Genomic DNA, 20,655 nt, shown 5'->3' with positions numbered 1-20,655 from the left:
TGTGTCGCAGAAAGAGCCCATTCCTCCTGTACCATTGTTGTCGTCTTTGTCTGAGGACTCTTTGGAACCGGATGATTTTAAGTTGTACCAGGATCTTTTAAGGAAGATGGCAGCAGCATTTGGCATTCAGGCTGAATGTGTCCAGGAGAGCATGCATAACCTTCTGGACATCTTGCAATCATTAGCCCCTGGGAGGGTTGCTCTTCCAGTGAACAAAACACTTTTGGCACCCACTAAAACTCTGTGGAATACGCTGGCTTCCACAACTCCCACTGCTAAGCATACAGAAAAACACTATCTTGTTTCCATGCATAGCTGTGAGTGTTTCTATTCCCACCCAGCTTCCAACTCCCTTGTGGTCACTGCTGCCAATGCAAGATCTCATTAGGGTACGTACAGATCTACACCCAAGAGAAAAGAGTTTAAAAATCTTGATGTGTTTGGGAGAAAGATTTATTTGATTTTTGTCATTACAGATGTACATAGCTATTCAGCAAGTGCTCCTGTTGAAATATGACTTTCTTAATTGGGATTTGTCAAAATTAATTGATGAGCTCCTTGAGGACACATGAGCTGAGTTGAAATGTCACTGCAGTCAGCAGTCATCAATGTCATAGATGCTTCCTCCAGAGGTATAGCATCTGCAATAACAATGAGAAGAGTCTCATTGCAAAACTCTGGTATAGTCCCAGATATTCAGTGGGCTATACAGGACTTGTCTTTTAATGGTCACTGTCTCTTTTCCAGCAGTGCAAGTAGGGCGATACGGTCCAATACACCGTACCAGGAAAATATTTATAGCTGGTATGGCATACTGGAAAGAGGAGCAGCAGAATGTGGGGCTGCTGGGTGGCTCCTCCGGCACAGCTGTATTGCCCCCAGCCCTTCCACGTAGGGTCTCCTCCATCTGTACAGCAGCCCCGCCGGAGGACAGAGCTGGGGGTGGTACAGCCGCAGTGGAGGAGCTGTGAGCGTGGGGCCACCTGGTGGCCCCATGTTCTGCTCTTTTCCCTGCTGCCCCTTCCAGCGGGGAAGGGAGCAGAACCCCCAGCCCCACCCCCTGCTCTTCCTCGTAGCTGTGTCTCCTCTGGCTCCCAGCAGCAGCACTGCTGGAGGATGGGACTGGTGGGGGTGGGGCTGGAGGCGCTACAGCCACTGGAGGAGCTGCCGGTATTCTGCTCCTTTCCCCGCTGCGGTTCCCGGGAGAGCCCTGAACTGCAGGGCTCTCCTGGGAACTGCAGCGGGGAAAGGAGCATAATGTGGGGCCACTGGGCAGCCCCACGCTGGCAGCTTCTCCGGCATGGCTGCTGTACTGTCCCCAGCCCTGTCCTCTGGCGGAGCTGTCTGCTGTACAGATGGAGAAGACCCTGCGTAGAAGGCCTGGGGTGGTAGAGCGGCCCCAAATTCTGCTCCTTTTACCACTGTGGTCCGAAGGCGCAGTGAGAGGAGGACAGAGCCCCCCCCCCCCCCAGGTAAGGGGAGTGGATCATGGGGAGGGGATGGGGAGAGCGTGGGGGCCCCAGGCTGGGGGTGGGTAGGGAGGGGTCACGTGAGGAGGTCACATCCCCCCAGTGCCCCGCCCAATACCGGTAAGAAATGGATTCTACTTGCACCACTGGTCTTTTCCCATAAGACTGACACCCCGCCGTTATTAAAAGACTGCCAGTGCTGTGTTAGGAATCTATGCTCCAGTCACTGAAACATGACGGTAAATACCACAGCAACAACAGCAGTACAGACAGCTATTCTACAGGCAACCCACTTACCCTTCTAGACAATATGACTTCTCGGAGGAGGAGGCTTTCTGGTTTGAGATCCAACTAACCTTCTCATTGTCATTTGTTGCTAGGGAAACAGCCTATTTGACATCTCCCTCGAGGACAGCAATCCAGTTTTGAATGATCTACCAGTCATGTCCCCTTCATGTGGGGACAGATTGTCCTGCTTTCTTAGTGCTTGGAACACTATAACCACCGACAAAGGGGTGCTAAACATGGTGACTCTGGGATATTCTGTCCAATTGATATCTATCCCCCATATTTTTTCAGGGACCAATCTCACAACTCTCTGCTCCTCTAAGAAGTTGAGACTCTTCTTGCATCAGGGCCCATAGAGGTAGTTCCCCTACAACATAGTGGCAAGAGGTTTTACCCCAATGGAAAAGGGGGTTGGAGACCCATTCTGGACCTTTGTAATCTCAACAAGTTTATTTGGTATGTGAAGTTCTGCATGGTTTCCCTGGGATAACTCCTTCCCTCACGAGATCGCAACGACTAGTATGCTGACCTCAATCTTCATGACACCTACTTTCATGTGGCAGTGCTACCAAGCCACAGGAAGATCCTGATATTTGTTGATGGTGGTCATTATTATCAGTAAAGGGTGCTTCCCTGTGGACTGTTGTCAGCCCCTTGCATATTTTCCAAGTTCATGGCAGTAGTAACCACCCATTTGAGGAGAAAAGGGATTCATATCTTCCCTTTACCTGGAAGAATAGTTAGTTCAGGGCAGATCTGAAAGCCAAGTTCTCCATCGTGTCCATGTCACTTGTCTTTTTGATTGTCTCAGCCTCAGGATGAACAGAGAAAAATCCATGGTACTTCCAACACATGAATAATGTTCACTGGGACCCTACTCAATTCTACAAAATTGATGGCCTTTCTCCCTGCAGAGATTTCAAGTAATTTGCCAAATCTGCTTGTCCCTCAAAGCCCACCCCACAACTATGATTCAGATATGTTTGAGACTCTTGGGCCACTTATGTACTCCTGTATGCAAAGCTATGCCTTCACACTCTTCAAGGTAGGGTAAAGTCTATCCAGCGACCAAATTTCCACCCATTGAATAGATGGGCCAGAGTTCTCCCAAGGATACTGAGGTCCCTGGATTGGTGGATGGGTCAGAACAATGTATGCAGAGGTGTTCCCCTTTGCTCATCTACCTCCAATAATGACCATAGTTACAGATGCTTTGAAATCAGGTTTGGGGGACACATTTAGGGTCTTTGTGAGCCCAGGAGGTATGGACTGAGCAAGAGGTGTCGCTGCATATCAACATGCACAAGCTCGAAGAAAGGTTAGATAAATGTCTAAATGTCTATCAGGGATGGTCTAGACAGTATTTGGTCCTGCCATGCGGGCAGGGGACTGGACTCGATGACCTCTCGAGGTCCCTTCCAGTCCTAGAATCTATGAATCTATGAAATTTTCAATGTCATTGGTTATTCTTTTCCCACATCAGAGGCCTTTCAGTTCAGATTCTCACAGACAATATGTTTGTGATATATTATGTGAACAGGCAAGGGAGAACGTGGCTCAACCAACTCTGTCGAGAGGTGATGAACCTGTGATACTTTTGCATCACACCAGTGGCTACTCACTTACAGTCAGTATTCTTTAATCCAATGTTGGGCAGATTTTTAAAATGTGTTATTCCTCTCTATCCCCCTACAAAGAATGCCATTACTATGTGGGGCTTAAATACAGTGCTAGCAGCTCTTATGGGCCCCCCATCTGAGCCGCTAGCTAATTGCTCTCTAGCTCAACTTCCTCAGAAAATAGCTTTTTTCATTGCAACAATGTGAGCCAGAAAAGTGGGAGAATTTCATTACTGGATGGCGGGCCCTCCATTTACAGAGTTCTTTAACGATAAGGTGACCTTAAGACCACATCCAAAGTTTTTGACCAAAGTTGTATTATGACTTTCATCTAGAACAAATGATATACTTATCTGTATCTTTTTAGAAGCCGCACTCCAGCAAGGATGAACAGTGTCTTCATACATTAGATGTGCGAAGAGCACTGACATTCTATTTAGATAGAATGAAGCCATTTCAAGCATCTCTCCTTGCCTTTTTGTTTCTTATTATGATAGAATGAAAGGTCAGGCAGTTTCAGCGCAGACTATCTCTAGATGGATTACAGCATGCATTACAACAGCCTACAGGGCAGCAAACCTTTCCCACACTAGAAAGACTCCTTGCTCATACCACAAGAGCACAAGCTATCTCTGTGGCCATCTTACAAGACATATCTATTCTGGACATAAATGCTGTTGCGTGGGCCTTTACTCAGCATCATGCTATCACAACTGCTTCCAGATCTGATGCAAACTTTGGAAAAACAATCTTGCAGTTGCTATTCAAATAGACTTCATGCCTCACCTCCTACCTGAACTGCTTGGGAGTCACCTGAGTGGAATACAGATGTGAAGAAGAAAAACCTATTCTGTAACTGTTCTTCAAGATGTAGTTTATACGTGTATTCCTTGACTCCCTTTCTGTCCCCACTGCACTGGAGTCTTGAGCCATATATTCTGGTACAAAAGAACTCTGGAAGGCTGAAGTGGTGCAGCCCTTAAATAGCCTTATAAGGGGCTACGAGGAAGTGTGCAGCGCATGTGACGCCCTGACAGGTACTGCTATGGAAACCCTCTGGCTCCAGGTCACAGGAGCGTGCACACACACCTGAATGGAATACACATGTGAACCATACTTAGAAGAACAGTTACAGAATAGGTAAGTAACCATTTTTTTCTCTTCTTCAGATAGGTAAAAGGACAATCTCTTTGAAGTAAAAATATCAAATTAGAAACCAGCGGAAATATAATTAGGTTCACATTGTGAAGTCTCAGGAAATTATCCATCACAGGAATTCTCCTCTTGATTTTATGTACAATAATATGGTTCAGCCAGACTTTTGGATTTACTGTAGAGTTCTCTAATATTTTTAAACACAAGTACAAAACAAGGAGAATTCAGGTGTATATGGTTGACTCTCCACCAGTTTGCTTTGAAGAAAATCAAATATCTTTCCCACTTTCTACAGAGTCTCACTAAACTTTATTGTAGGGCTATTGAAGTCTCTAGAAAAGTGGACTTAGCTGTACAACAGATTTTAACTCTTGTATTATTAGATTTAACAAAGTAGCATTGCACCTCAGCTGTAAATTAAAAAGCCAACTAGGTTAACATAATAATTTTGTATGAGAGCTGGTGATATGTTATGAATGCAGTCTGTCTTTAGTTAGGAAAATGAAAGCTACCAGTAAGTGAAAGCTGTGCTAAGCTTTTGAGGACAGAATTATGTCTTTACTCCACTTTGCCATATTTATTTTTCTAGGCTTTAAATATTGTAGACCGAAAAATAGGCAGAATTCCAGCAATAAATTACTTTGCATACCAACAGAATAATTGTTACAAATATTAACAGAACAGCAGATAATGTATTTCAGATGTATTTTATCTGGGGTCTGATATAAACAGCTTGATATTGTAAGGTCTTTTATTATGACTTCTGACTAAAGCTAACATTTCAGAAGTTCAGGTGTAAGCATTGCTGTAGCAGTTGAACTTTGAATGACACTCATGACTGATTTTTTTCTGTAGGAAGGATGTTGGGCATAAGCTATGCCATATTGTGGCACCAATTTTTGTTGTACAGTGGTTGTATCAAAATTGCAGAGAAGATGAATAGTATGAATGATATGAAAGAAGAATTACTCACTGTGATTAATAGTCATTAAGATTAGCAAGGTCATCTTTTTCTATTTTTTTTTCTTATTTAAGCTACTGAAGAAAATTAATCACAGTTTTAAAACACACTCATAAATAAAATATTTGGTAGCAGACCTTAAACAGTTTCTGTAACAGATGATGATAAAGTAGTCTGCTATTATAGCCTTCCTTATTTTATAACTTCCACAAACTTCATGACCTGGTAATCCCAGTCTCAAAGTTATTTCACTTCTTTGTTATTAACCAAACATCTTATTCTGTTGTCAGTGCTTTTTTTAACCATTTTTACTCTGTTCTTTGTAGTTTTCTAATGTTTTTCATGGTGTTGCATATCTTCATGGAAACCAATTGATAACTATTCGAACAGTTCAATTCAGGTGTTTCTTAAGGGAGGAAGTTGTCACATTCAAACTGTCATTCCATTGTCCTTATTTTACTTTTCCATCTTTTCCAGACATCTTTTTGTTAAATGATGTACCAAAACTATTTTTAATAAAATGAAGTGTATTAACATGAAAAATGTAAGGATTTTTTTTAGTTTAAATAATGCTGAAAGAATTACATCCGGGGATACAGTTAGTTATATTTGCTAATAATCATCATCATTCTTAAATGAAGAGATTAATGCTGGTCAGATCCTAGTATTGTTGAGTAGTATTTCTTCTGGAGATGTTTCTGATGTAACTGCTGTCCCATTAAAGTCACTGCTAACCTGTGCAGAGGACACTGATTTCCAACATAGTTTTAAACTTCAGTATGTAATAGAAATAATAATGTCTTCGAGATTGAAATATGTAAATAACAATATAACATTTTACACTGTGTGCTTGGTGTGAATAATAGATTAAATATGTATAGTAAATATGTAAAATATGTACAAAAGAGATTAAAGTATATATTGAAATATCTCTATCTACAGAAATTGTTTTCATTGGGAGCAGGAGACAGACAGCTGATACAAACCCCTTTACATGATAGCCTTCCTGTTACCAGTACCAGTGTGGCTCTTCTTTTTCAACAATTGGGTAAGTCTGTTCTTAGTTTCTTATGGAATTTTACAAAATGTTATAGAATGAGATATTCTCATTGAATTTAGTCATGTTAGGTCAGGGATCAAAAAGGGCTGCATTAATGCTATGATAGTGATTATTTGTTTTGAATGAAATAGCTATAATGCTTTTGTTACGTTTATATCTGACTTGGGTGACCAGATAGCAAGTGTGAAAAATCGGGGGCAGAGGTAATAGGCGCCTATATAAGACAAAGCCCCAAATATCAGGACTGTCCCTAAAAATCGAGGCATCTGGTCACCCTAATCTGACTATATAAACTTCCTTTCTCCACATCCCATTCTTGGAATTTTTCTCTGGCATTATGCAATACTTGCAAGCCTGTTGTAGATGGAGTTAAACCTGGCTGTGTTTCATTACACCTGCATGATATAAAGAATTTCCTCCCTGGCCACCATAGCAGCCCTCTACATATCCAAGGAGGATAATTTTGAAACTAGCATAACTTAAAATGACACATCGCACTCCCATCAAAAAGTTTAGTGGACTCCATAGTACTTGCTGCTCTCTAACTTATTACAGTAGTAATCGCAAAGAACCGCTGGCCTATTCTCTTTATTTTGGTTCCAAATAGAATGACAAAGACCACTGCATCTTTAACTATAATCCCACTTCACCCAGTAGGCCACTCCTGACTCTGACCATTTTGCTTCCTCTGCCTTCGTTACTGAAATACGAACTGCAAAACTCCTACCTAAATTTGGTGTGGGTTTGGGAGCTGGAAGGAATCAGTAAATCTGCTCTCTAAATTTCTGAGCCTCTGAGCAAGTATTCAACAATAAAAGGGTCTAGGGATACATGTGGGGAGAGAGGCAACAACATAAACGTAGAATGAAAATAGAAAGATTTTTACTGTGAACTTGGGCAAATCAGCCTGAGACACTTTCCCACTTTGGGATATACCACTGAAAAGAAAAAATGTGTGTAGGGATAGTCAAAGCGAGAGCTTTAAGGGAAATCTACCTGTACAAAAAGCATTAACTACTAACCCTGGAAAAAAAAAACCACTACAGGATTCTGTATCTATCCAGTACTCAACTCCATTAAAATGTGTTGATTAATACTAACAAATTGAAGATACAGGGTTCTATTCTATTATTTGTGAAGGAAGAATGTTCCGTTTCAGAGTCTGATTAGCATTCTGCCTCATATGTAGGTGCAGATTAAGAATTGGGACAACTGCAGAATTATGCATGAGATTTTGTTGCTGAACTTTCAACTCTAGGAGATTGTTCTCACCTTATAAATCAATATGTGAAAAAATGTTTTCCATTCCCATTAATTGTCCTGAGATGTTTGAGGATAAAGTTCAGTATGCTTTGGTTGGGGTAGGGCTAGTAAGAATAATAGTAAGAATAATAAGGGTAGTGATAATAGACAAATTAGTGTACACTAAAGAATTGTAAGCAGATTCTTTGTAATTGGAACCAAATTTACAGAAAATATTGAATTTACTCTGTCATAGCCGATTCGCCGTTCTGCTTCTGTTACAGATTGTTTTCAAATGTTAAAATAAACCTTACTTATTCAGGAATGAAAGACTGGAATAATATGACACAAGTTCTCAGCCAGCATGAATGCTTCCCAAGCCACAGAAAATGCATGTAAGTGGTTGGAGTTGGAAAACTGGCTATGCTCAGATCACAGTATTGTCAAAGAGAACCAAAAATGACTGTTATATGAAGCCATATTCTAAAGTGATTGGCAAGACTCTTTGCAATGGTTCAGTTTTGCCGAATGAAACCTCTTTTTTTTTTATGCTTCCCTGGTTAAATTATTGCAGCAAAACAAGCTTGGCAACTTTCTTCACCTAGTTCATCGAACTTCACACATGACCTTGTAATTTAAGAGCACCAGAAATGCACTAGTTATTATGAGATTTCAGACAATTATGCTGGGTAAAACATTCAGAAGGAATGTATAGAGCTTATGTCACAGAAAGTGAAATACAAAATATTGGCATTGATACATATATTTCTATCTGCTGTTGAATAATATTAAATTTTATCCCTTTCCTTCAGAAGGAGTAATTGTTAACTACAATTTGTTGACACTGGAGCGCTGGTCTAAATTCCAAACCATATTCTGGATGACCTGTATATCAAGGACATCACTCATTACTGATGTTATTGGGCAGTTCTGTCAGCTTTGAATCCCTTTAAGATGACTATGGACAGTGTTCAGGCAATGGTTCAAACGTACTACAGCAAAATAATGGACTGCTATATGCCACTCTTAAGTTTCCAATAAGGGGTATAACAAGGTGTGGTGTATGTAAAGAAACAATAGCATTCACATATAAGCATGACAGTTTATCACCTCAGCATTCAAAGACAAGGTATTGTATAGAATGTTACAGTGACTCAGTTCTGAACAAGCGCAGGGTAGTATGCACTGATCAGATGGGCCATTTGAAGTTTCACTGTAATATCTGTGGACTTAGAAGTGGTGGAAAGGAAGACTTGTTACAGAAATGCAGAGATCTTGGACCTGTAGTGTCTCAGGATGATTCCCCTGACATTGACTGAGACTGTTGAAAAACTGACTGGATTTGCTTTAATCTCATTGAAAATTGCATAGCTGATGAATTTGACTATAGCAAGATCATAAGGAACTTCAGGCCAAATTCTTACTCTGTTTGTGTGAATAGGTGGGAGCAAAAAGTTGTGGATACGGGCATATGGCTATGAAAACCCCTAGGAACAGTAGACGGTGCAGGGATGAGCCTGAAGAGCATGTCCACCCTCTGAATTATAGTCCCCTACTCACCCTCAGCATATTCCTTTCTTCAGATCCATAGAGAGTCTCAGTTTAAATTACTGTTACTCAAGTTACTGTTGAGTGATCCCCAGGTGTGAGGGTTGAGAGCACTGCAGATGTGTGGCACTCCTGCCAGGGGACCCTATTGCCACAGGGGCACCCTTTTGCCATAGAGGGTGCAGAGAGCATGATGGGACACACAATGCCACCAGCAGCTTCCCAAAATTTCTCTAGTTTGCCAGTTCCACGTGGAGAACCTTACCCATTAGATAGCAATCAGTTGGAAATACAAGCTGTAAATGTGAAGAACTTGGAGTCCCTTGCACAAGAAGAGCCCCTATAAAGAAAAAATTGGCCTTTTGCCAGCAGGAAAAGTAAAAAGAATTTCTTATAACTTCTCAAAAGTTACAGTATTTCAGTTCTTCTTGGAAGAACAAGTTGAAGCTTTTGTCACAGCTAGGGACATCTTTTTTTATACTGAAATACTATCACACCTAGATAGAGCCAGAAGGTTTAGAAGTGTGAAACAGTAACAAATAGTACTAAAAAGAAAAATCTTTTTTTTTTAAATATTAAAAAACCCTCATTTCTGATATGGTTTATTTTGGCAAAGGTTTGGGTAGTAGGTTCTTATTTTATCTCTAGTTTAAAATCTCAAGTTATGTGTAGAGTATAAAGTTATGTGCTTGTAGTACAATGGTCCAAATTTAAAATTCATCATTTTCCAACAAGTTACCACACAATGGCATCTGTGATTACTGCCATTTTCCATGATAATTGATCTACAGTAACTGTTGTAAATTTACTGTCCACTTATAAAGCATAGTATAGCAAGGCTGTTTACTTGTATGTGAGAAATTGATATTATATAGCCACAATAAATAATGGATTCAGAGATATTAATGATGGAAAAAAACTGCAAGATTATTTCCTACAGAATTTCTAATACTTTGTCCAGTCTAATTTTAAAAGTCCCATTCAATACGTAGTTTCCATCTCTTGCTCTTCCTTTCCATTCTTAGGCCTGGTGTACACTGGGGAGGGGGATCGATCTAAGTTACGCAACTTCAGCTAAGTGAATAGCGTAGCTGAAGTTGACATACTTAGATCTACTTACTGCAGTGAAGTCGATGGCTGATGCTTTCCCGTCGACTCTGCCCTCGTGGAGTACTGGAGTCAACAGGAGAGCGCTCAGCAGTCGATTTATCGCATCTAGACTAGATGCGATAAATCAACCCCCATTGAATCGATCACTGCCCGTCGATCCAGTGGGTAATGTAGACAAGCCCTTAGGTGTTACCAAGGACAGAGCGCTGTCTTTTTAAGAGAGCTGCTCCTACTGTTACCTGCTTTAGGGCGAGAGGAGAAGTAGACAATGAGGCAGAAGGTTGAAGAAGCTGCAGATAGATTCCCTAGCGTGGCTGCAGTCTGTGGAAGAAAAAAGTTCACTTTTTCCTCTCCTCCTGTCTTAGCCCAACACCCTTTTCCCAAAGTGCAATGATATCCACCCTGTCTCTGTATAAACAACAAGGAGTCTGGTGGCACCTTAAAGACTAACAGATTTATTTGGGCATAAGCTTTTGTAGGTAAAAAACCTCACCCATGAAAGCTTATGCCCAAATAAATGTTAGTCTTTAAGGTGTCACCGGACTCCTTGTTGTTTTTGTGGATACAGACTAACACGGCTACCCCCTGATACCTGTCTCTGTATGTTACTCTGGCTCTCAGCTGAGGCCTCTCCCAATTTGCTGGTCTCAGAAGGGTTGTGGTGGGAGATAGTCATGCTTTACATCATGTGAAGATGCACATTTTTTCTATATTTTTGAGATCATGTGGCATATTACTTTTTCTAAAATGAGGGAAACTTGTCCATTCAAATGTGGGTTGTGTCTCTCATCGTAAGAACTGTTATCTTGTTTTTATGGCCAAGGGAAAGATCCATATTTCTGATGCCATTTTTACAGTAATAATCTGTTTATACTAACATTAACTTTCAATTCTTGATTATTTTAATAAAACCCAGATGTTAATATGATAGCTATGTTTGTTTATTCACAATTAATGTGAATGATAAAAGAGCACTGGAAAAAATTAAATATTTCCATAAATTCTCTCCTTCATGCTCCATTCTTATGCAGTCTGATGAAGAGTTAAGGCAGAGAAAGGGTTATTCAGGAAAAGGGAACGTTTTTACTTAGCTCATCCTTCAGTGCCACTATTTTTCTAAGCTGAAATCTAATCCTCTCCTTGAGTACATAGTTGAGCTTGGCTGAAGACTTTTGTGCAGCTGGTAACAGTGCTCATAGAAAGAACAGGAGTACTTGTGGCACCTTAGAGACTAACAAATTTATTAGAGCATAAGCTTTCGTGGGCTACAGCCCACTTCTTCGGATGCATATAGAGTGGAACATATATTGAGGAGATATATACACACACATACAGAGAGCATGAACAGGTGGGAGTTGTCTTACCAACTCTAAGAGACCAATTAAGTAAGAGAGAAAAAAAAAAACTTTTGAAGTGATAATCAAGATAGCCCAGTACAGACAGTTTGATAAGAAGTGTGAGAATACTTACAAGGGGAGATAGATTCAATGTTTGTAATGGCTCAGCCATTCCCAGTCCTTATTCAATCCTGAGTCGATTGTATCTAGTTTGCATATCAATTCCAGCTCAGCAGTCTCTCGTTGGAGTCTGTTTTTGAAGTTTTTCTGTTGTAAGATAGCCACCCGCAGGTCTGTCATTGAATGGCCAGACAGGTTAAAGTGTTCTCCCACTGGTTTTTGAGTATTATGATTCCTGATGTCAGATTTGTGTCCATTAATTCTTTTGCATGGAGACTGTCCGGTTTGGCCAATGTACATGGCAGAGGAGCATTGTTGGCACATGATGGCATATATCACATTGGTAGATGTGCAGATGAACGAGCCCCTAATGGTATGGCTGATGTGATTAGGTCCTATGATGATGTCACTTGAATAGATATGTGGACAGAGTTGGCATCGGGCTTTGTTACAAGGATAGGTTCCTGGGTCAGTGTTTTTGTTCAGTGATGTGTGGTTGCTGGTGAGTATTTGCCTTAGGTTGGGGGGTTGTCTGTAAGCGAGGACAGGTCTGTCTCCCAAGATCTGTGAGAGTAAAGGATCAACTTTCAGGATAGGTTGTAGATCTCTGATGATGCGCTGGAGAAGTTTTAGTTGGGGGCTGAAGGTGACAGCTAGTGGTATTCTGTTATTTTCTTTGTTGGGCCTCTCTTGTAGGAGGTGACTTCTGGGTACTCGTCCGGCTCTGTCATTCTGTTTTTTCACTTCAGCAGGTGGATATTGTAGTTTTAAGAATGCTTGATAGAAATCTTGTAGGTGCTTGTCTCTATCTGAGGGATTGGAGCAAATGCGGTTATATCTTAGAGCTTGGCTGTAGACAATGGATCGTGTGGTGTGTCCTGGATGGAAGCTGGAGGCATGTAGGTAAGTGTAGCGGTCACTATGCCCCTATGCAAAAGCATACAGTATCTCTTCTTCTCCCACCCTGAGGACAAGTAATACTGTTCAAGTAGTCCAGTCTCCAGTGTGGTGTTTGGTTATTTCTTGGGCTGTCAAGTGATTAAAAAAATTAATCGCAATTAATCGCGCGATTAAAAAATCGCAATTAATCGTGCTGTTAAACAATAAGAGAATACCTTTTATTTAAATATTTTTGGATGTTTTCTACGTCAAATATATTGATTTCAATTACAAAACAGAATAAAAAGTGTACTGTGCTCACTTTATATTTATTTTTGATTACAAGTATTTGCACTGTAAGAAAAAAAAGAAATCGTATTTTTTAATTCACCTAATACAAGTACTGTAGTCCAATCTCTTTATCATGAAAGTTGAACTTACAAATGTAGAATTATGTACAAAAAAAACTGCATTCAAAAATAAAACAATGTAAAACTTTAGAGCCTACAAGTCCACTCAGTCCTAATTCTTGTTCCGCCAATTGCTCAGACAAACAAGTCTGTTTACATTTGCAGGAGATAATGCTGCCCACTTCTTGTTTACAATGTCACCTGAAAGTGAGAACAGGTATTCTCATGGCGCTGTTGTAGCTGGCATCGCAAAATATTTATGTGCCAGATGCACTAAAGATTCATATGTCCCTTCATGCTTCAACCACTGTTCCAGGGGACATGCGTCCATGTGATGACGGGTTCTGCTCAATAACAATCCAAATCAGTGCAGACCAACACATGTTCATTTTCATCCTCTGAGTCAGATGCCACCAGCAGAAGATTGATTTTCTTTTTTGGTGGTTCGGGTTCTGTAGTTTCCGCATCAGAGTGTTGCTCTTTTAAGACTTCTGAAGGCTTGCTCCACACCTCATCCGTCTCAGATTTTGGAAGGCACATCAGATTCTTAAACCTTTGGTCGAATGCTGTAGCTATCTTTAGAAATCTCACATTGGTACCTTCTTTGTGTTTTGTCAAATCTTCAGTGAAAGTCTTCTTAAAGTGAACAACATGTGCTGGGTCATTATCCGAGACTGTTATAACGTGAAATATATGACAGAATGTGGGTAAAATAGAGCAAGGGACATACAATTTCTCCCCAGGGAGTTCAGTCACAAATTTAATTAACGTATTCTTTTTTTAACAAGCATCATCAGCATGAAAGCATGTCCTCTGCAATGGTGGCTGAAGCGTGAATAGACTTATGAATGTTTACCGTACCTGGCATGTAAATACATTGCAATGCCAGCTACAAAAGTCCCATGCAAATGCCTGTTCTCACTTTCTGGTGACATTGTTGTTAAGAAGAGGGCAGCATTATCTGCTGTAAATGTAAACAACCATGTTTGTCTTAGCAATTGGCTGAACAAGAAGTAGGACTGTGTGGACATTGTTTTCTTTTTGAGTCAGATATGTAACAAAAAAAAATCTACATTTGTAAGTTGCACTTTCACGACAGAGAGTGCACTACAGTACTTGCATGAGGTGAATTGAAAACTACGATTTCTTTTGTTTATCATTTTTATAGTGCAAATATTTGTAATGAAATTAATATACACTTTGATTTCAATTACAACACAGAATACAATATATATGAAAATGTAGAAAAACATCCAAAATATTAAATAAATTTCAATTGGTAGTGTATTGTTTAGCAGTGCAATTAAAACTGCGATTAATTGCGATTAATTTTTTTGAGTTAATCATGTGAGTTAACTGTGATTAATCGACAGCCTTGGTTATTTCTCTTTTAATGATTTGTGATTGCATCCAATATCAGTGTATAGTAAATAAGAAATGAGACACAAAATACTGACTAGCCTGGTCTTGTCAAATAACAGCATTTTTAGGTTTTTCACTTCCACAAGTCATTATTTCATCATAGTATCGTGCAGTATCTTCATGTGCATACACCTATTAATTTCTAAAGAAAAACAGAATATTAGAGAAATATTTATAGATGAAGAAATCACCTTTTAAAAATAGCTCTTTATTTATGGAGTATATGCAACTTTACAAATCATTACAGTATATGTACCAAAAATACAATATTAACTGTTGTGAAAATAAATGTCATGTTTAGAAAACATTGTGCAATTCTATACTCATGACATTTTCAGTTTGGCCAAGTTAAAGGATGATCCTCCCTACACCATCTAGGACACATTGTTTCTGAGTATAGAAATAACTTTTTTAAATTGGGCATTAAGATACATTGGGGAAAATAGTCCAAAATTGTTTGTTTAATAAACTATTAAACATTAAATTGAAACTTTTAAAATTATAGACTAATTCTTTTTATTTTAAATATATATTCATATATCAACTGATGATACATTGACAAGAGGCAGATTTATATTTAAGAGTAGGTTAGATAAATGTCTATCAGGGATGGTCTAGACAGTATTTGGTCCTGCCATGCGGGCAGGGGACTGGACTCGATGACCTCTCGAGGTCCCTTCCAGTCCTAGAATCTATGAATCTATGAATAGCTGTTCTGTCCCCTTCTCTACCCTCCCCCCACCAGGGGGGGAGGGGGAGGGAGTGATGGCAGCAGTAAGGTTTGGGCTGGAACAGTAGCAGCCAAATAATGTATTTCTTAAGTTGAACTCAGCCAACATGAGGATTTCTGACACTCTCTTGTATCCAAGAGCTGTTACTGCTAAATTCCATCCAGAGGTTTAAGGGAGATTTTGATTAGGTCTCTTCCTTTTCCTCTATTACCTAAACAACCACTGGAAACAGTGAATTCCTGCTTTGCTTCTCATTTAGTTTTGTCTTCTCCCTCTTTCATTCCCTCATCCTCCAATCCTGCCTACCTTCCCCTCTTCTGCTGGAAGTGTGGCTGCTCAGCACTGGCACATTTGTCTCTTTCATTCTCTCTGATCATCAGCTTTCCCCTCACTGGAAGACAGGATTAGAGTTGGGATGTGAGCATCATCAGAGGAAAACTAGTATTTGTAAAGCAGAACAAGGCACTTCTTCTCTGATCAGTGCTTTTTCTCTGCACTTTTGGCATGTTTCAGGCAGAGCTGGTGACAAAAGTGACTAAGGAAGAGAAGCAGACTGATGGCATGCAGCATTCACCCTGCTGGCAGAGTTGGGGGAGGGGGGAGTACTGGACAGCAGTGCTCTGATATCGTCTCCTATTTTTCTGAAAAATCAGTATTTCCCCCAGTATTAAAAAAAATGCAAAGGAATTTCCCCTTCCCAGTCCCTCTTGGATAGTCACATTTCTGCATTCTCATTCCACTTGCCCCATTTAACTCTTCCCCAGTTCCACTTCTCTCTTGCCTGTATTACTCCTTTCAGTGCTGCTTCACCAGAACCCTTTGTTTTGCGAATGCATTCAACAGACTTAAAAATGACTTTCAGTATTGCTTTGCTACACACCTGGGAAAGGAGCTGGGTACAAAGCAAAATGAAACATACCAGTATAGTTCACTTCAAATCCCTTGGGTCCAGACACAGAACAAAAGACACTGCTGAACCTGACAACCAGAGCTGGGAAAGTTAGAGAATTTAAATAGGGAGCAGGAGTCGGTAGGGGTGTAGGAGAATGTTAGCTAATGTGGGGCAATGCTCACTGAAGGCAGGAGGGTAGGCTGGCCTGTGTTTCATTTTTCCAATCTATGACATAATTTATATATATAAAAAAAAATCTTCTTTACTCCTTTCTAATCCCTGGACCTGCCCCCATGTCTTGAAGCTGTTTGACTCTAGAAAGTGTGAAGATCCCAAAGGTGGAGGCAAGGAACTTTAAAACAATTGGTTAAAATAATAATTTTAAAGACTACTGTATTATTTGAGCCCAAATAATTTCAGTTGTCCAAAATGACAGATTTATTGAAGTACTAAATATTTCTCATATCTGCCCTGTTGCCGAAGTTGCCTGCAGCCATTTATGACAGAGGAAGAGGTGATGATCAGAGAAGTGCCTCACTAAGAGTGGAGGTTCTTGGAGTGGCTCTGTATATTCCCACTTATGGGTAATGTGCCACCTGATGGTGCCTTCTCCAAGCACATGCGCCCCCATCCTGCACCTCCACTCATCGTCCTTGAATGTTCTGAGGGCAAGGCTACATAATGGGGCACTGCACCTTCTACCACCTCAGTTGCTTCCAACCGCTGCACCAGATAGAAGTGAACTGTTGCAGTCCATTCAGAGCTGGGATTTCCTAACTACTAGGATTCAGTCCATATCTGAATTCTCTCATCCCTCTCACTGGAAAATTAAATAAGGGAATTTCAATGGGATACCTCAGTCCTATGAAGACATAGGTCTCCTCTTCTCCATACAGGCTACTAAGTTCATCAGCCATATCCCTGGTCTCTTATTCATATTTCTTCTGGAAGTTGGTCTTTTCAGTCTTTTATCTGCACTTGACACTGGACAAAACCGGTGACTAACTGGATATTTTCATATTACTTCCTAATATTAAAGTTCTGTTGTTGTTTTCTTTTATCCTAAAAACTGGGCCTCCAGGATCCTGCAAGGAAGACAAACACATATCCTGACAGACATCTACCGGTTTGGCCCATAGGAAAATAATCTTTTCTGATCCTTAAACAGGCAGTTTGGTCAGATCCATTGCATTCTGGAAATACAGCTGGTAATACCATAGGTATACAAAGGGACGGCAGGGCAGCAAAATGTCTGCTGAATTCCCAGGAGGGGTTTAAATACGGAGGAAGGAGCTCATGAGAACCAACTGACTCCCTAAACCGCCTACTTCCCCAGCTGAACAAAGGGAGGCAGAAGGATGCAGAGAAGCTTGCCCTCTCTCCTCAGGCACATTCCACATGTGTCCTGCTAGGCATGAGGAAGAAGGTGCAGGGTGGAGAAAGGCTCTTAAATGGACTCAGGATTCCTCATCTGCCAGTCCAGCCTAATTCTTCCCTGCTGAGACAGGTTGGGGGTGGGGCGATGAGGGGCCCGGCAACAGTGGCATTTGTTCTAACAAGCTGTGTTAATGCCGGTTCTCTTGAGCCTTTTAAAATATGCAAGAGTTAGAAGACTCAGTCGAAACAATCCATTGATTGTACAAGAATTGTGGGAAGGTGATACTTTAATGATGTTCCAGTGAAAGAGAGAGCAATTGAACTCTTGAATATTTTGCTACAAGTTTAGATGGTGACTTGTTTTTGAAAATTTACCTTATGGAAGAACACAAACTTTGTCTGGTGGAAATAGAAAGTAATCCTTATTTTTCTTCAATTTAATCTAAATTTTGTTTTTAATAAGATGGATTTCTAAAACGTAACAGGTCAGATTCATCTCTAGTGCAATTCCATTGTTGTTAATGAAAGTGCTCCAGTGATGATTTGGGACAGCATTTTCAGCTGTAATTTATAGTAGGATTTTAAATACTAACTCTCTTTTAGCTCAAGCTCTACTCCTGTATAGAATGTCAATATTCTTCTTCGAGTGCTTGCTCATGTCCATTCCATATTAGGCGTGCACTTGCCACATGCACCGGTGCCGGAAGTTTTTCCCTCAGTACTATCCGTAGGGGACCAGCTCTGGCGCCCTCTGGAGTGGCACGCACATGCCACGGTATAAGGGACGCTGCTGGCTACTCCCACCCTCTGTTCCTTCTTGCCGCCAGTGATGGTACTGGAACGTCTGCTGCTTTGGCTATCGTGCTTCATTCAGTGTTTCTTATGAACGTTTTCCTGTAAAATAGTTGTACGTAGTTAATAGTTTCCTTAGTGTTAGTTCTAATTTAGTCGGTCCCAGACGGGACTCAGCCTAGGGACGTGGCATGCCCCAGTCTTTAAGCCCTGTGATCGTTGAAAGCAGCCCATCAGTGACCCGCACAGTAGTTGTTTAATGTTTCTGGGTGAAGGACATATAAGCAACATGTGTCACATCTGTTAAATCTTTTAAACCACAGGCAAAAAAGGAGAGAGATCCATTTCAGGGCCCTCCTGATGGAGTTGGCGCTAACTCCGACACCGGAGCAGAGATCTGACTCAGCCCCGAGTACCGCAGCATCAGTGCGGAGCGCCCCGCCCAGATCCAGCCAAGAGGACCACAAGAGGAAGATCTCCCACTTCCCGTAAGGGAAAGGAGAGGGCTGGAGGAGAGCCAAGACCCGTGCTGGGTGGCACAGCACATCAGTTGGGGAGTTGGGCCCCAGCTCAAGTCGAGCGGTCTAGCCCATCCCTGACATGCTTGCCACGCCAGACAGTGATGAGGACCTCCGTCAACTAGAGGTCCCGTCGACACCCGAGGCCCTGCAGCTACAGGTGCCGCCCACACCAGCTCCGGTGGTACCTCGGTCCAGGGGTAAACCTGCCTTGGGACCTCCCTATGTGTGCCCGCCTCAATGGCACTGCTCCCCATCATGGGGGGACATCTCACAAGGGCTTGCCCTCACAGAGCCATAACGCCTCGGAAGTAGGGAGGCGGGCTCAGTGAAACCCTCTTCGGTATCCAGACCCTGGGCACCAACAGCGGAATTTGAGGCGCAGCTCGCTGGTAACCAGCAGGGGATGTGGCAGATCCCACGGCACTGGCTTCTTCCTTGTCATCGGTGAACGAAGCTATTACAGGTCCCCCTCACCCAGTTCCACAAGATGATGCTAAGGCTCATCAAGAACTATTGAAGAGGGTTGCCTCCAACCTGGGGCTTCACGCAAAGGAGCCATCAGACTCCCTGTTTGACGTCCTTTGCTCCATGGCACCTTCTAGGGTGACTTTGCCCCTACATGAAGGGTTAGCGAAAATTACTAATGCCCTATGGCAAACCCCCTCTTTCTTGCCCCCCATTTCAAAAAGGGCTGAATGCAAATACTTTGTGCCAGCTAAAGGTCACGAGTACCTGTACACTAACCCGGCCCCAAACTCCCTTGTAATTGAGGCTGCTAATCAGAGGGAGAGGCAGGGTCAGCCCAGGGTTATGCCCAAGAACAAAGACTCGAAGAGACTGGATCTGTTTGGGCAAAAAAAGTATTCGTTTTCCAGCCTTCAATTGAGAGTGGCCAATCACCAAGCCCTCCTTGGTTGCTATGATTATAATGTGAGGCTGGTCATGGCCAAGTTGGAGGTTTCGCTTCCCGAAGGGTCCAGGAAGAAATTCTGGGCGATCCTCAAGGAGGACATGGCTGTGGCCAGCGCAGCCCTGCAGCCAGCCTCAGATGCGGCAGACTCTGTGGTTCACACTATGGCCTCGGCCATCTCCATGCGGCGGGCATCCTGGCTGATCTTTTCTGGTCTGTCGACTGAAGCTCAGCAGCCAATGCAGGACCTCCCCTTTGACGGCCAGACCCTGTTTGCAGAGCAGATGGACAGTATACTGCATGGCCTTAAGGACTCCTGCACTACCCTGAAAACTTTAGGGCTGTACGTCCACAGTCCGGGCTGTACATCCACAGTCCAACCCGTAGCCGGTTCAAACCACAGCAATCTCAGGGCCAAGGGAGCCAACCCCGGAAGGAGCCACCCCACAAAAAGAGTAGGGGCTACAAGCACCGCCCAAGCCATGGGACTACTGGATCCTCAATACTGTGGCGCAGGGTTATACCCTCCAGTTTCTTCTACCCCTCCTTCCAACTCCCCTTCCCCATCCCTCTTTAGGGACCCCTCTCACGAGAGTCTCCTTGCACAGGAGGTAGAAGGGTTGCTGCAGTTGGGTGCGGTGGAAGAGGTTCCTCATGAGTACAGGAACAAGGGGTTCTGTTCCCAGTACTTTTTAATCCCAAAGGCCAAGGACAGTCTACTGGCCCATCCTGGACCTGCAAGACCTCAACAAATACCTCAAAAATTGAAGTTCTGCATGGTCTCCCTGGCCTCCATCATCCCCTCCCTGGAT

The 20,655-nt window shown here is 42.0% G+C and overlaps 1 protein-coding gene across 11 annotated transcripts in view; it reads left to right on the top strand.

The window, feature by feature from the left end:
- The window catches only part of SBF2 (SET binding factor 2), a 570,707-nt gene that overhangs the window by 291,069 nt on the left and 258,983 nt on the right, over nt 1-20,655 (top strand). For 10 of the 11 annotated variants that reach the window (XR_010600515.1, XR_010600516.1, XM_065592221.1 and 7 more), the window contains one exon: nt 6,435-6,540. Coding sequence is in view for 7 of the 11 variants with exons in the window: in XM_065592221.1 (XP_065448293.1) it covers nt 6,435-6,540 (106 nt within the window). In the remaining 4 variants the exon portion in view is untranslated. Of the gene's footprint in view, nt 1-6,434; nt 6,541-8,116; nt 8,190-20,655 lie in introns of those variants that run through there. The other variant, XM_065592220.1, reaches the window with a different exon arrangement.

Source organism: Chrysemys picta, chromosome 4, assembly GCF_011386835.1.
Source record: "Chrysemys picta bellii isolate R12L10 chromosome 4, ASM1138683v2, whole genome shotgun sequence".
Classification (NCBI taxonomy): domain Eukaryota; kingdom Metazoa; phylum Chordata; order Testudines; family Emydidae; genus Chrysemys; species Chrysemys picta.
This window is presented reverse-complemented; position numbering and strand designations above follow the sequence as displayed.